Below are 16,413 nucleotides of genomic sequence, written 5' to 3' on the forward strand. Positions count from 1 at the left end.
GTCAGGGATTCCATGTTTAAAAATGTTTGTGGCACACCAGTTGAAAGTCACTGCCATAAGTCCAGGAGCATCTATCTGTACATTTGAATAATTTAGGACAGTGTCTAACACATAACACTCAATTTATATGAATCATAATTATTATTATTTCATTTGGTAACAGACTTGCTGTTGCTTTAAGTATTTTTATAGCACTGTCTCCCAGATCCTTAATAAAAGTGCCTCTCTCTGTGTGTTAGGAAAGAATAACAAATACATAAAAACAAGATCAAGGTGACATTAAGCACATTCTTCCAACCTTTTACATGTCACCAGTGCCATTTTTGGGACCCAAGCTGAGCTATACATTAAATAAATGTATAGCTTAATTTGCTCTCTTTTTCCTCACCTTTGCCAGCTGCGAGTTTATCCAGCAGGTGAAGGTTTTCTTCTGAGTGTCTTCCTGTTCAGCTATTTGAAAAGGACAAGAGCAGTTATAAAACAAGAAGCCTTGGGAAAAATGTGAACATATCAAAGCTTCAAAGGTCTGGGTAGGCGAGTGTGTTTCACAATCTCACAAACCTTCTAGGACTTAGTCTAAATTTCAGATGTTCATCCAAGCTATTTTGGAAATACTTTGTTGATATGAGTTATTTTTTAAAGCCGCAAGCAAGTTAGCTGGTGAAAGGCAATGGTTTTTAATACTTTTTGCTGACAAAAGAATTAAGTCCCTACAGGGCCTCACGGTGCTACACAAGGAGCAGTGAGCAAAGAGAAGGGTTCGTAACCCACCCACAGGGACTGCAGTCTAAGCCGATATCAGGCAGTGTTTAAAGACAAACTCTAGAACATCTGCAGGCATTTTTAAAGGCTCATAAAGTTGTGGCAATTTAGTCTTGACATTTAACACGGAGTATTTATCATGGAGAATATATTGCCCCTGAATTAACTGTAAATGAGCAGCAATTAGAGTCAGAGAGACCTGGATTCAAATCCTGCCTCTGTTACTGAGTTGCTGTGTGGTACTGATTAGTTTCCTCATGGAATAAGGTAAGAAGCACTTGGCTCAAGAGACTATTAATGATTCACTTAAAGTGAATAGATTCCAGCACATAGTGAACGGGTAAGTGCTAACTTTTACTCTTATTAACCAGGCAGGAGTCGAGGGAAAGATCTGAGTGCTCCGGGTGGACCTTCCCTTCCTCACCAGGCCAGAGTGGACCCACACAAACACCATACTTCCCCGCGCCTCCTACCTTGTGAGCTGTAGCAGACATCCTCAGCCCTAAGGCCAAGGTTAGCCCTGCACACATGGACTGACTCTCCACGTCCCCCTGCTGGACTGGGATAACTGGAAGCCCAGACACCCACTTCTCACTGTCCAGCTATTTAAAAAGGATAAGAGCCTAAGGCTCGCAGTCTCGTCACCACCATCAAGTTCATCAGGTCTCATCTCACCATGCCTTTATCTCTGCTTATGTCCGTACACATGCACCCACATACACACATGCAAGAACCACACACACTGCATACACATTGCATACATGTACATATACACCCAAGACTCTCAGGTCCCCCTCAGTTTTCTCACTCTAATTTCCGTAAGACTGCACATCTTCCAATTTTTCTCCTCTCCCACCTCTCCTTCGCTGCCGAGAGCCATCCACTAATGCTAAATTCACAGTTCGCCAACAGCAGTCTCCCCTGGCCCCGATCACCCTCTCCGGCCCTCTGGAGAACTCTGCTTCCCTCGCGGCCTTGTTCAAGAGGTGGCGGTGCTTTCTCTTACAGACCTTGGACCATTGGTTCCTTGCTCCTCACTGCTACTTCCAGATCCTTCCCCACTCTTCTTGGATCCTGAAATGCTCCAGCTTTGACTTCCATGTCCTCAGACTGTCTCCAATGTTACAGTCATTTACTTACCCCTGTCATTCCTCATCATTTCTCAAAGGGTTTGGCTCCTCTCCCACTGACACTTTCTCCAAGACAACTCCTATCTAATTCTTGACAATTTTAATATACATATTGATGAACCTTCCAACCACCTGGCCTCTCTGTCCCTTGAATTCTTCTCCAGTAAACCTGACCCCTGCCCTGCCTCAACTATTCACTGTCATCGTCACACCTGAGGCCTTGTTATTATTAATAACTAAACTCCTCATAATCTCAATTTCACTTATCCCCATTTCTTTTTTTATTTTTTCTCCCTCACCTGAACATTTTTTCATTGCTTTCAGAGAAAGAGGAAGGGGAAGAAAGGAACATCGGTAGTAGAGAGAAGCATCAATCTGTTGCCTCCTGTACGTACCCAAACCGGCGGTTGTACATGCCCCGTTCCTGAATTGTCAAACCCGCCACCTAGGTATGTGCCCCAACCAGGAATCAAACCTGCAACCCTTTAGTTATGGGGCAACTCTCCAACCAAATGAGCCACACCATTTCTGAACATCAATCCTTATCTTTTGAGCTCATTCCCTCTAGTGCTTCAACTCCAGCAGTCCTTGGAGTCCACTGGCAACTCCAACCCATTGATTCTAACAGCTTTACACTGTCCCTCACCCCCTAAATATCCTCCCTCTCGTCCTTACACATTTTAAATTCCATGGTCAATTATTGCAAACATTCCCTTGCACCTCTCATGTTGTTGTGAGTGGCTGGCACTCCGTCAATGCTCCCTGTTCACGCATGCCGACTACGCAAGTCCTGCTGAATGTTGGAAGAAAATCCACAGCTGTTGCCCGGTCTCACCATGTCCTCCAGGTGGGCCCTCAATGCTGCTGGGCAGTCATACCCTATATTGCCCTCTCCCACTCCCCTAAAAAGCAATTTCACACTTTCTCCTTCTTTCTCAAACTTCTAACACCTCTTCTCCCATCCTGACTCAGCTGAGACCTTGCTTCTTGGGACACTTAAGGAATCATCCACTCCCGCATCTAATAACCTACCACAGTGCTCTGCCTCCAGCCTGTTGGCACAGATGAGCTAGCCTAGCTCAGACACAAAACCAATCCCTTCGATAGTTCATCACATCCCACCCCTTTGAAGCTGCTCAAGGACATTTTTTCTCCTTTCTCTTCTATATTATCCTCTTTTTTGCCTCCCTCTCTTAGACCATTCCCATCAGTATAGATCCATGCTATTAATTCACCCATCTAAAAACACTAACAAAAACAAACCTCCTTGACCCCCAGTTCCCCATGTTACTGCTTCATTTGTCTGCTGCCCACTGTGGCAAAACTCAAATAGAGTTGTTTATGTTCACTGTCTCGAGGACCTCTCCTCCTTCTCTCTCAGCAGAACCCACCAATCAGGCCCCCTGCCATTCCACTGGAACCACTCTCTCATCCAAGCCACATGAATCAAGGTCATCAGTGACTAACCAGCAAAACCAATGGTCGATTCTCAGCCTTCATCTTTCTGGAGCAATCGGCAGCACAGATACAGACGATCACTCTCCTCCTGCTTCCAGAACCCTCCGCTCTCCATTTTCCTGCTACATCACAAGTTGGCTTCTCTCACACCTTCTACGCAATGCCTCAGGAAACCCTCTTAGGGTTCACCTTCCAAATATATTCAGGGTATGATCACCTTTCACCACTCTGGTCAAGTCACATCCACCTCCACCTGGATTACTGCAGTAGGTCCCTAACAGGTCCCCTTGCCTCCAGCCCTGCCCTCTAAATACTATTCTCAACATAGCAGCCAGCATGATATTGCAAAAATGCTAACTCAGATCAGGAAGTCCCTTTGCTCAAGACCCCGTGAGCGCTCCCTCACTTCACTCCTTATGTTGGCTACAAGTCCAGACACCCTATGCCCCCGCCGGTCCCCCTTGCTCATTCTATTCCAGTCACTCCGGTCTCCCTCTTTTCTCTCAACTCTCCAGACACATTCTTACATGAAGGCTTCTGTATTAGACATACGAGCCTAACTCCCTCATTTCCTTCAAATCTTAACTAATATGGCACCTCATCTGCAAGGTCTATCTTGACCATCCTATTTAAGATTGCTGCTTCACTGTGTCCTCTCTATTTTCTTCTACAATACTTTTAACCTTTTAACAGTCTAAGTTATACATGTTATATGTTTATTATTGAATGCCTTGTTTGCCTCCCAAGAGAAAGTAAGCACTACATAAGCAAAGATGTTTTGCTGTGATAGATTCCAAGTGCCTAGAAGAGCCTGGTTCAAAGTAGGCTCTAAATACATATTTACTGGAAGAACAATAATTTTAGTAATTATTATTGTTAGATTTTGTTTACTGTGCTAAGAAGGTCAAATCTACCTGTGTTTATACCTGCTTTTGTGAAAGTCCACTACCTTGTTTTCCTTTGACTCTCTCCATCCTTCCCTACAAATCTCCATCTAACACGGCTGCGATAGACCGAAATAGTTGCTATAACACTCATGTGAGTTCTCAAAATTTCTTGAATCTGATGAGGCTTTAGGTTGAGGAATAGAAGAGAATCTGAGTAAATGGAATTTTATGGTGCTTACAACTGTTTAATAAGCATGTGAATGATCAGATATTAAATCTGTACTTTGCCTAGTTGGATCTTTATCTTTCTGATCCTGTTTCATTTTTTCTGTGCTACCAATTTAAAATCAGGTATAGCCCAGTGACTTACACATTATAGGGTGCTTAATAATTGTTAGCTGAACTGAATTAAGTTCTGACAAGCCAACTGGACAGTTTAGGCTTTTCAGAGCTATTTCTATTCTATATAAATTTCACTTAAAAGAATTACACACATCACATTTTGTCCTATAATTCGAAATGTTACTAAATCTTCTGAAATGTCTGAGATAGGTTTTCATTGGGTTTTTTTTCCCCCTCTAGTATAAGACAATCATTTTTAACATATACTGACACCAAAAAATGCACTGAGGGCTAACTTTGCTCCTCAATAGAAAAAACTAGAGAATAAGTTTTTATGATCCCAGGATCAAGTTACATGCACATAATATACATTAATCAAGACCATGTATAAAAGCATGGAGGGACCTATCCATTATGATAATAAAGCAGAAATTCAAAACAAAAAAACAAGGATGACTCTCTTCCTACCCTTAAGGGATCAAGAGAGATTTTTCTTTCCAGGTGATAGAGTATGAAAAATAAACTAATCAGAAACACTACCGGGTCCAAGAGATAGAATCTGCACTAACTTTAGAGGACTTACAGCATGCCGGGGTCACTTTTAAATAACCAACGAAGGGGCCAAATCCTGGTACAAAACTGCGTATAAAAAGAGCATTATGTGCCTATGGAGTTTCAGCACAGTATTCCATGTCTGCTTGGCAACCTCAGCCATTTTGAACAATTTCCAAGTAAGATGGGGGATCATTTCACTTTCATGTGATGCTAGACAAAAGGGGCTTGGTACAGAGCAAACTGAGGACCAGGAAGGAACTTTCCTCAGTTGAGAAAACAGGCAGCAAAACCAGAGCTCTGACTGGGTTGTGCAAATTAGAGCACCTAATCTAATCTGAGGCTGGACTGAGGAACCCTCCCTGACAGGACATAAACTCAAATTTAAAACAATAAAACATTCTCCATTGGAAACCATAAGTTATCTCTGTCCTAATTTGACTAAAATCTAATAGAAACAAGGAGGAAAAACACTAAGAGGAGCAGTCAGATCAAATCCCTGCCCAGTGCTCTCCAGTCAGCAAAGGAAACAGTGCGCAAACGAAAGAAACCTCCAGGAAAACGATTTAGAAAGGAAACTGTGGCTTTTAACTAACTCATTGTCCAAACTTAAAGAACACCTCGTCATCCTGGAAATCAGAACCCTCCAAATTCAACAAGGGACCTTTGCTAATGGCAAACAAAGATGTCCCGGGTACAATTAAACACCTTTGTAGCAGCTCAATTAAATGGTCTTGAATGTCCCATTTCATTTATCTCTTGCCACACTTCTCTCACATTTTCTTCATACTGGCTTATCCCTGAAAAGCAGTATTAATTCAACAGAAACCACAGTCAAATAGCTCACCCCATGGCAGGATAAGTAACCTTTTGTTCTTTTCCAAAGTCTGATCCATTGGGGAAAAAAATGGTTGAGAGCCCCATGATTTAATGCAACTTAATTTGAGTGGGTGAGGTTTGTTTTTTTAAACTGCTGGATTTTGTTTTTTAATTTCCAGGGTAACATTCTAATAAAATAAAACTCTTCTCAAAATGGCATGTAGAGAGAGCATAGAGACTTTTAATCAGCAGATGTTAAGACCAAAAAAAAAAACAAAAAACAAAAAAACAAAAACTATTACAACTATGAGTTTCTTAAAATGCCATGAAATGGAGTTCTCTATCCTGAGTTTTAAAGCAAATAAGAAATACATATGATGTAGGAAAATATACTCATTGATTTTTATTCAGGCCCACATAAGTATTCTTCAAAATCATTGTTACAATATATCTGACTGAATTTCAGAAATGAGGCATCGAAGGAAAAGATTTTCTCTATGTGTCATTACCATAAAAATACACTTAATCCCTGAATCTGTTCTTATTCAATCTGCCTTTTGTGAGTAGGCAATGTCTATTGTTAGCTGGAAAGGAACCTAAATGAAAGCACAGAGTTAAGAGCAATTAGACAGTATGAATTTTAAGTTCATTATAGAGCACATTATAAAACTACCATGGCTACTGGGTCTCAGAAAGATCAAGTTTCACAAAAGTTCATCTCAAGTGTTGATTCCCGTAGTCTTCCCCAGTAGTAAGAGTTCACAAGCAGTTACCCCAGGCATAGGAATCACTAGTTTACACTGTCATTGAAACACGGAGCAATGCATTATTGTGATGTGGCTTCTCCAAGAATGTTCTCTGCTGCACAAGGTCCCTGAAGAAGCTTTACAATCTCCTTCTGTCCAGAAATTTCTCTTCTTCCCTTTCTATTATTGGGTTACTGATAACAGGCTTCCTGCACTGGGCCCCAGATTTATTACTTTGACCTTTCACTCTCATTAAAATCTTTTGATTATTTCCTAATTCTTAATTAATACATTATAAATTCTAGAGTAACATTCTAGGCCATTCATCATTTGACTCCAATCTACTTTTTCCTAACTCATCTCCCATGATTCCTCTACTCATATCCTCTATTGGCTCATATCATAGTTCTCTAACCAAACTAGAATAGCTACTGAGACAGCATAGGGACCTGGGCCCATGACCCCAAGGAGGCCAGCTGGCCATAAGGAAAGCTGGATCGCAAAAACGTCACCACCTCTCTACTCCCTACTCAAAACCACAGAGGTAGCTGATTTTATTTCTCTTCTACCAGCCTGCTGACCTTCATTCACAGTTGATGAAGGTTTGACCGCTATATGACCTTCCCAGGGTGGCAGAACTGGGCATCCCTACCATCTTGCCCACAGCCAGGCAGGAACAGAGTTACCAGGCCACACAGCTGGAAGAGGAAGTCACCCAACCCTGAAGTGGAAAATTCCACAAGCCCACCCTCTCAAAAAATGTGCATTTCACACAAGCTTGCTTTATACTCAGCATACAAAAGCAGCCAAGCAGAGCCAGCCCCAAGCCAGTTTAGAGGGCCTTCCTTTCCTCCATGCTGACTCCCTGTGCTCGAGCATAAGCTTCATAAAATCTGTCTGGAAATTTCCCTGGGGTTTTTCTCTCGATTCCTATCTTGGGGAACCTGAGAACCCCAATATCGGTATCACTACAATTCCCCAATTAAGTTTCGTTTTTTTATGCGTTGCCAGGGTATGTACCCTCTGGAATGGGCAATCCCCCTGGTTGCGTCTGCACTCACAGAAACCCCAGCGCAGAGCACTTGGTGGACGCTCAATCAACATTTGTTCAATCAGGACATATCCTGTTCAAATGTCCCCTTTCCTAATAGAAACAATCTCTTCTGTCTCTGGCCTCCCACAATACTTTGTTGGATCTTTACCTATTATTACTATTAGAAAATAATATATAATCCCCATAAAACATTTTTTCAAACAGTAATAGAAATTGAAAGTTACCCTTAGTCTTCCTAATGCCTCCCTTTTTTCCTTCCCCAGAGATAGCATTAACAGCTTCCTGTGCATCCTTTTAGATTAAACATGTAAGAACAAAAATTCTAGCCAGTAAAAAAGAACAAAGTAGACATATATGTGCTGATGTGGATATATTAAGTGAAAAAGAGCAAGTTGTAAAAATGGTATGTTTATTGTTACTCCATCTGCTGTATTTTTATTAAAGGATAACTGTGTATAACCCAACAGTTTGCTTCTGTCTCATGGTAATTCGCACTGGCTACTCATGTACTATAGTCATGTACCTGCATGTGGTTTCTCTCTTACTCAATGTATAAACCTTAAACACATATTTTAGTGTTTTTGCTTCCTTTAGCACAATGCCAAATAAAGAAGATGCTCAATAAATACTTGCTGATTCAAAGACTTAGTAGATACTAAAAGTATAGAGGATCAACTAGGCTTGTTATTATATGGAGAAGAAGAATGTATTGGCAACAGTTACTTGGCCTTTCTCTTACCTAATCCTTGTTTAAATGACTCCTGGGCAATTTCTTTCTTCAACTAATAAAATGGCTTGAATAAAAGCGTATGTACTAATGAGACGCTGTTGCTATTCCGTAAAACAATACTGCCAACTCACTGTTAGCTGCGACAGGCAATGGGAAGGGTAACTAAATTCAAAGGATAATGCAACACATTTTAGCCATGTGTTCCAAAAGCCATCCCAAAGAATCTTAATCAAGCTACTATGCAACAGAAATGGAAGTAAAAATAGTAAGGCCACCTCTTCTGTTGTTTCTCATGGAAATGATAATAAACAAAATAAATGAAAAAACAAAGTAAAGGAATAAAAACACAGGCACGCAAACAAAAAAGTCTAAAATATTTGAAAAATAAACAGGAAAAGCCTGTTACTTACCACAAAAGGGAGACTATTAACTAACAGAGAAAGCAGCAGGACAATTTACAACACATTTTTTTGCAACCAACCATAAGCAAACAAGCAAGTAAAAAAGAAGAATAAATACTGTAGTACCAAGACAGATCTTGTTTACTGAACCAGAACGAGTTTAGAAGGTAAGTCCTAGCTTGCAACCTCAAAATTCTTTTATTTTACATATTTCCCCCCTGGAGAATCCATGTTGTCGCTATGGAGAAAACAGCACTCGCCTGTCAAACTCAGCATTCTAGGACTAACATCACATTCTACTTACCTACCTCTCTCCAAACCTGTACTCACTTGCTGTTCCATCTCATGGATTTGACACCACCGTCGTTTACCTTCCCCAAGTATAGTCTACCACCAAATCCTGCCAAATTTGCCTCCACACAGCTCTGGTATCCTCTTCCTTCTCTACATCTCTTGGCTTCCCCAGCCCTCCCATGGGATCTACCATCAGCTCCGTCCTGGACTACTTCCGTGGCCAACTAGGTCTACTCCACTCCAGTCTGTTTTCCACTTCAACCAGTAAATCTGATCACATTACCCTTTCCACTCTTTGATGGTTTCTCCCTGTTCTGGATCAAGAGCAAAATTCCTAACAGCCTAGGAGGAGGTCTTGCGTGGTCCACACCAGGGCATCTTGCTGGCCGTAGCACACACCACTCTCTCCTGAGTCTAGGACACAGGTCACTCTCTCTTCTCTCACGGCCTTTACAAGCTATGTTCCCTCCTGCCACACCGTTGGTACTGCTACTCTGTACACCTTCCCTTCAGCTGGTTAACTCCTTGTGTTTAGGTCTCAGCTCATTTGGTGCATCCTGAAGGAAATCTACGTCAGTGTGTCTTTTGTTATTTGCTTTCATAAAGTCATGGGTTTCCACCCTCTATTTAGCACTTTCCTCAACTTATAAAGATTGTCAAGTTTCAAAGCACTGGTTCTAGAGCCAGACTACCTGGGTTTGATCCCATTATCAGCCACTTATTAACTGTGTGCTTTGGTCTTATCTGTAAAATGGGGATAATAACTTTACAGAGCTGTCAGGAGAATTAAGTACTTACATAGACATAATTCTGAGGTCAAGAAACTAACCCAAAGGCTAAATCTGGTTTGCCATCTCTTTTGTAAATAAAGTTTTATTGAAACACACATTCATTTGTTTACATATTATCTGTGGCTATTGCCATGCTAAATTGGCAAAGTTGAGTATTAGTCACAGAGACCACGTGGACCTCAAAGGCTTTATTTTCTACCCTGCCCTTCACGAAGAAAAGTTTGCAATCCCAGGCATGGACTAAGATTAGTCTACACAAACAAATATCAACTACAACATGGATAAACTTCAAAAATATTATGCTAAGTGAAAGAAGCCAGCCACAAAATACCAAATGTTTTATCATTCTATTTGTATGAAATGTCCAGAAAAGGCTAATTTAGAGAGATGGAAAGGAGACCAGTGTTTGCCAAGTGCTAGGTGTGAGGGATTGGGGGGTGTGGGAGGTTTTAAGAATGACAGCTGAAATGTATGAGTTTTCCTTTTGGAGTGATAAAAATGTTTGAAAATTAAATGTGATATTTGCACAACTGTGAATATAATAAAAATACTGAATCCTATACTTTAAATGGGTGAGTTGTATAGCTTGTGAATTACATCTCTTTTTTTATTATTATTGATTTTGGAGAGAGACAGGGAAAGAGAGAGAGAAAAAAAATCAATTTGCTGTTCCACTTATTTATGCCTTCATTGGTTGATTCTTGTACATGCACTGACCAGAAATCAAACCTGCAACCTTGGTGTATCGGGACAATGCTGTAACCAACTGAGCTACCCAGCCAGGGCTTGAATTATACCTCAATAAAGCCATCCCCTCCACCAAATATTAGCTAATATTTGTGAGACTGTTTGATTAATGTCTCCTCATTAGCCAATAGGCTCCATGAGCCAAGTCTGATTTTGTTCCTCACATTGCCTGCAGCACCTGCCATAGTGCATTTCATGTACAAATTCAGAAAAATATTTGTTGAATTAATGGGTAAATGGCTGGGGGAGGAAGAGCAAAGCTTGGTTGCTACTTTTCCCTAATCAATGTAGAGATTTGAGTGCTTAGGTTGTTAGGAAAATATATGACATATAACAAATGATACCCACTTTGGGTCTTAGCATGTGAATCCAGTAATTACATGTTGCCTCATGAGAGAACCACACCCTTATGCAAACACCTGGGATTTTTCACACTGAGGCTTTTGTTTCCAACCTCACTAGCCAACATAGCTCCTGGCTCTCTGGGTAAACAAATCTTGTATTTCTAGCACATGAAAATGAGCTCACAATACAGATAAAAGGCCTAGACACTAGGGTGCTATTTGTCTCTCCTCTTTCTCACTCTCTTCTGACTCCTCTGAGTTACTCAATAAATATCTGTGGAATGAATAAACTGAAGAAATAACTACATTTCTTTTAACACATACTTCTTATCCTTTCTACCCTTTATCTACCACATAGAACTGCGCGTGCTTGTCTTTCGAAAATCAAGACGTAGGAGACTGAAAATCTTCCCCTGGGGCAGCAGTCCAAGCACCTCTGACTTCTGAATGCAAAACTTCCAGACAGCGCTGGAGAGATCTGTGCTATGATTATAAATCTAGGGCTCTTACACTTTTGAATGCCAGCAAATTACTCAGGGTCATTGTTTAAGTGTAGGGATCCGGGGTCCCAGTTCCCAGAGATTCTGATGTAGGGATTCACAAAGCTCACTTTGAGAAATACCTCTCTAAATTTATTCGGCTGATTTATGTGTGTGACGTATTCTTGAAACAACATAAGGGAACAGGAAAGGCCTGACAAAAACAGTGATGATATAATGAATTCAAATATTAATATAATGTAACTCAATGTAAATCTATTACAACATGTGGGTAACCTAAGACACTCTTGGAGAGGCTCAGAAGGCTTACCAAAGTGAGTCCAAGAAGAAATGGGAACTCAAGGATAAAAAGCGATTCTATTTCATTACAGCCTTTCAATGAAGTAGTCAGGTGAGAATTTTGGAAATGAGAAAGTTGTAGCTCCCAGAAGATGAATGAGTTTTAGTGACTCATTCAATAAACATTTATTGAAAGCCTACTATGTCCTGGCCACTGCGCTTCAGATCTTACATCTGGCAGAGGAGAAATTCAAATCCAGATGTGCTTGATGCCGAAATCCAAGTTCTTTTTATTTGAACTAAAAACCAGCTGAAATGTCAGATCTATGGCCCCTCTAGCAGCCACCCTATGTCTCTCCTCCCCGTCAAATGCAAACTTCTTGAATCAATTGTCTATATTAGCTGTCTTTGCTTCCTTACCTACCACTCATTTTTCAACCCACTAAAAGCTTGGCTTCTACCCCAAACACTCTACTGAATTCTCACCTAGGCCACCTATAATATTCCCATTACAAACTCCATGGGTGTTTTTCAGAACTCACTGAATATCTTGAAACTCCTAATACTGTTCACCCTTTCCTTCGTTGGATTCCACACCACATTCACCTGCTCTCTTTGTTTCTCTGGACACCCCGCATCAGGCTCTGTTATGGGCTTGATTTGTTTTTTTTTTCTGTCTTTGTAATGTTTTGCCTAGGTCCCTCTTCTCTTTTTCTAGATATTTTCACCTACTCCAAGGGAACAAATTACCACTTCTATTTTAATAATGTCCAAATCTTTACCTTCAGCCCAGGTGTCTGTTTCTCCTGGGCTTCATGACCCTATGTCCTATTATCTTCAGGGTATCTCCACTTAGGTATTCCATAGACACTTCCAACTCAACATGTCCAGAACGGAGTCATCACCTCTAACCAACTCCTTGCCAGCCAAAGTTGTTCTTCTGCATTTTTTGTTCAGTGAGTGGTTCTGTCATCCGTTCATTTGCCCTAGAATAAACCTGAGTCATCCTTGAAGCTTCCCTCTCCCTCACTCTGCCATACCCAGTCGATCAAACCGCCCTGATAATTATCACAATAAAGCTGAAAATGAAATGAAATGAAAAAAATAAAAAATAAAATAAAATGTTTCTGAAGTCCTCAAGGTTTTCCCTATTTGGTATCTCTCAATACCCATTTCTCTCCATCCCCAGAGGCGCCGTGATCTCTCAGCTGGACCACTGTAACAGACTTCAACCAGTTTTTCTGTCTTCACACTCGCTCCCGTAAGGCCACATCCCACACAGAAGCCTGGGTGACTTCTAAAATCAGTTCTGAGTATGTCTCTACCCAGAATCCTTCAACTGTTTCTTCTTTCTTCGTCTTAAGAAAATTTTCAAACCGGTGTATGTATATACAGGTGTGGGAAAAGGTAAGTTTACAGTTGTAATACAAATAAATAATACAATAATTAATAAATAATAGTACAAGAATAAACTATGTTTCACGTACTCACAACTGTAAACCCCCTTTTGCCCACCTCTGTATTTGCATGGCCCTGTATAGCCTCATCTCTTAACATTCTCCCTCAGACTCTAACCCTTGCCTCGCCCTCAATACCAGCTCATGCCAGCCCTTTCCAACCACAATCCAGCCATCAGTCTTCCTTTGCTCCATGAATTCACCAAGTGTGTTTCCATCTTGGAGCTCTGCCTTGAGCTATTACCCCAGACTGGAGTGCTCTGCTCTTGTTCTTTGCATGGCAGCCCCTTAAATGTTCCTCCTCAGAGAGGCCATCTCTGAGCACCCAATTTAAAGACACTCAGACACTATTACAGAAATCCATTTTTAATCCTCTATATAGCCTGCCACGTGCAGACATTTTTCTTAATACTTTATTCTTTGTCTCTCTAATTTCAATGCCAGCATCATGGACATAGGAAGCTTGCTGGAATTGTTAGACTCAGTATTCTGTTAACATAAAATAGTGCTTGATACAGGGTAGGATCTCAGAAACACATGTTGCCTGAACAAATCGATGAACAGATTTGCCTGTACTCATAAAAACCAAATTATGTGATGGAGCAATATGAGTTTACCTGTATGTTAGAAATATTTTGTTTTGAAGATGTCAGATCCCTTGGAAGTTCTGCCAAGAAAACATTCAGATTGGGGCAAACAGAGATACCCAGCAGGACTAGTTCCCACTATTAATAATCCTACTTAACTGAAGACAAAGCCAAAAATTCCAGTGTTCTGGAAAGATCCTACATGCCCCCTGTGTTTGGGAAGGGCCTTTTTCTCTTCTGTATTTGAGCCTGCTGGTGTGACTGGTAATCCTCTCTGCAGTAAAGGCTGAGCAGACCAAGACGTGACCAGTGAGCGCTGCTCCACCCTAGAGGTGGACAGTAAGTGTGTGGCTCCGCCTCTGCCATTTTCTTCCTATGCTCACTCAACATGCATCACTGTGCAGACCATCAATGACCAGGACAGATTATTCACCCAGAATCTCATGTCTCTACTTCAATGATATACCCACTTAGAATTCTGAACATGTCATCTCTCTGAAAAATCATCCATAGCCTTTTATTTACCACTTCTAAATGACTGTAAAAATACCTGCTGGTAGTAAACTTCAATTCTCATATATATGTTGGGTTGGCCCAAAAAGTTCATTTAGTTTCTTCCATACAGTGGCTCTAGTAGCATTTAGTTGTCTTTAACTTCGTTCAAAACAATTTTGTTAGACTGTATCATGACAGCTGTCATATCAGTGTGCATTAAAAAAAAGCAAAATTGGTGAATATTTGTGCAGCCTTTTAATACTGAAGATGGAAGAAAATATACAACATTGTTGGCACATTATGTTTTATTATTTCAAGAAAGGTAAAAACACAACTGAAACACAAAAGAAAAGAAAAAGGATTTGTGCAGTGTGTGGGGAAGGTGCCATGACTGATCGTGTATGTTAAAAGTGGTTTGCAAAATTTCTTGGTACTATTAACATTTTGGCAAAATAATTCTTTGCTGTGGGGCTGTCTTATGATGCATTGGAAGATGGTCAGCAGCACCCCTAGCCTCTACGAACTAGAAGCCAATAGGGGGAGATAGCCGACATGCTCAAAATATCCAAGTCAATAAAGTTATTGGTAACAATGAAAAATATCTTTGTTTTATAGAAAAAACATAATGGACTTTTTGGCCAACCCAATATTAAAAACCACAAATGCAGTTATCTTTTAATAAAATTTCCCTGGGTGTTTTAGAAAATTGAAGCCATTTGGAGAAACTATGATCCCTAATGTTGAAATCAAATGGGGAAAGTAATCTTTTGAATAAGCACATTTATAATGACGTCTAATTTTTAGAGTGTAAAAATCACACATTAAACCAACCAAATGTTATAAATTAATCTATTATTTTGACTTCTTACTTTCCCCTTTTTAAGGGGAAATTATGTTGCATTTTATTTTTCCTAATATACTACTTCAAACTCTGAATAATTATACTCCCTCCCAACATACATGCATACACAAAAGCTCAGAATAATCTTGTATCTCCCAAGGGGCTAATTAACAAGGATTTTGATTTCTATAAGGAATGAATGAGGTCTTTGTTAACCTACTTTAACAGGGACTCTAAATGACCCTGGATTTATCTTGCCCTAGTTTTCAAAATGTAACTGACCCAGAATAAAGTAAGCTTATCCCCAAACTCCTGGCAAAAACAGAACCAAAATTCCCAGAAGCCAAAACTGTATGTACAACCTAAGAAAAAATTTTTCCCTGAAAAACACCCTATACTGCAAACACTGCTGTTCAAAGAGCTCTTATTTTATTTTTTTGTTTAACTGGAATATTTTTAAGATTATAAAGCTTTACAACATGAAGGCAAACAACCTCCAAAAAAATAAAAAAACAACTGAGGAAAATACATCAGTAGCTACTGTGATATCAGGAACTTTCTGGAAGCTTCTGTGTTGGGACAGTACAGCGTGGATAGCCAGTAAAGGACCATAACTCATTTTCTCTGGGTGTAATAATCACCTAATAATCTAATTAACCAAAAAAGACCCCAGAGATTATTTGCTTTTATTCATAATAACTAAACAGTCTAAATTGGTTAGGGAAGCCAAAATACTGCCCGCTAATACATGTTTTTCTTACACTTCACTCATCATTCCCTTCAAAACCCCACACTGGGGACTTGGCTGGAAAGGGGTAGAAATTCCACCCAGAAACCTTTTATTAATCTTGTTCCTCTTTCTCAAACTTCACATGGTTTCATGCACTCCCTGTGATAAGGTAAACAGAATTCTCTCAGAAATGGTACAAAAGCACTATTGAGCCCCCAAACATATACTCACCTCACTGTATTGTGTTGAAAGAAATCCATGTTTCCATTCTGACTGACTTTCCTGAACACTGAACAGTTCTTCAAATTTGGGCACTTTATACATTTTTAACATTGGAATGGCCGCTAATTTATTCACTGTACTCGTATAGTTGTTTATTGAGAGCCTAAAATATGCTAGAAACTTCACTGGCAGTAAAGATACAGCTGTGTCCTATGCAGGGTACCTCACACACACTTGGAGGGACT

At 40.3% G+C, this 16,413-nt stretch overlaps 1 protein-coding gene across 1 annotated transcript in view; it reads right to left on the minus strand.

Annotated features, from left to right (window-relative positions):
• SYNE2 (spectrin repeat containing nuclear envelope protein 2) overlaps positions 1 to 16,413 on the minus strand; it is a 277,882-nt gene that overhangs the window by 219,783 nt on the left and 41,686 nt on the right. The window contains exon 4 of the mRNA XM_054567455.1: positions 389 to 450. Coding sequence (XP_054423430.1) covers positions 389 to 450 — 62 coding nt within the window. The remainder of the gene's footprint in view (positions 1 to 388; positions 451 to 16,413) is intronic.

Source organism: Pteronotus mesoamericanus, unplaced genomic scaffold (genome assembly GCF_021234165.1).
Source record: "Pteronotus mesoamericanus isolate MK-2021 breed Mesoamerican mustached bat unplaced genomic scaffold, CSHL_Meso_final contig_182, whole genome shotgun sequence".
Lineage (NCBI taxonomy): Eukaryota > Metazoa > Chordata > Mammalia > Chiroptera > Mormoopidae > Pteronotus > Pteronotus mesoamericanus.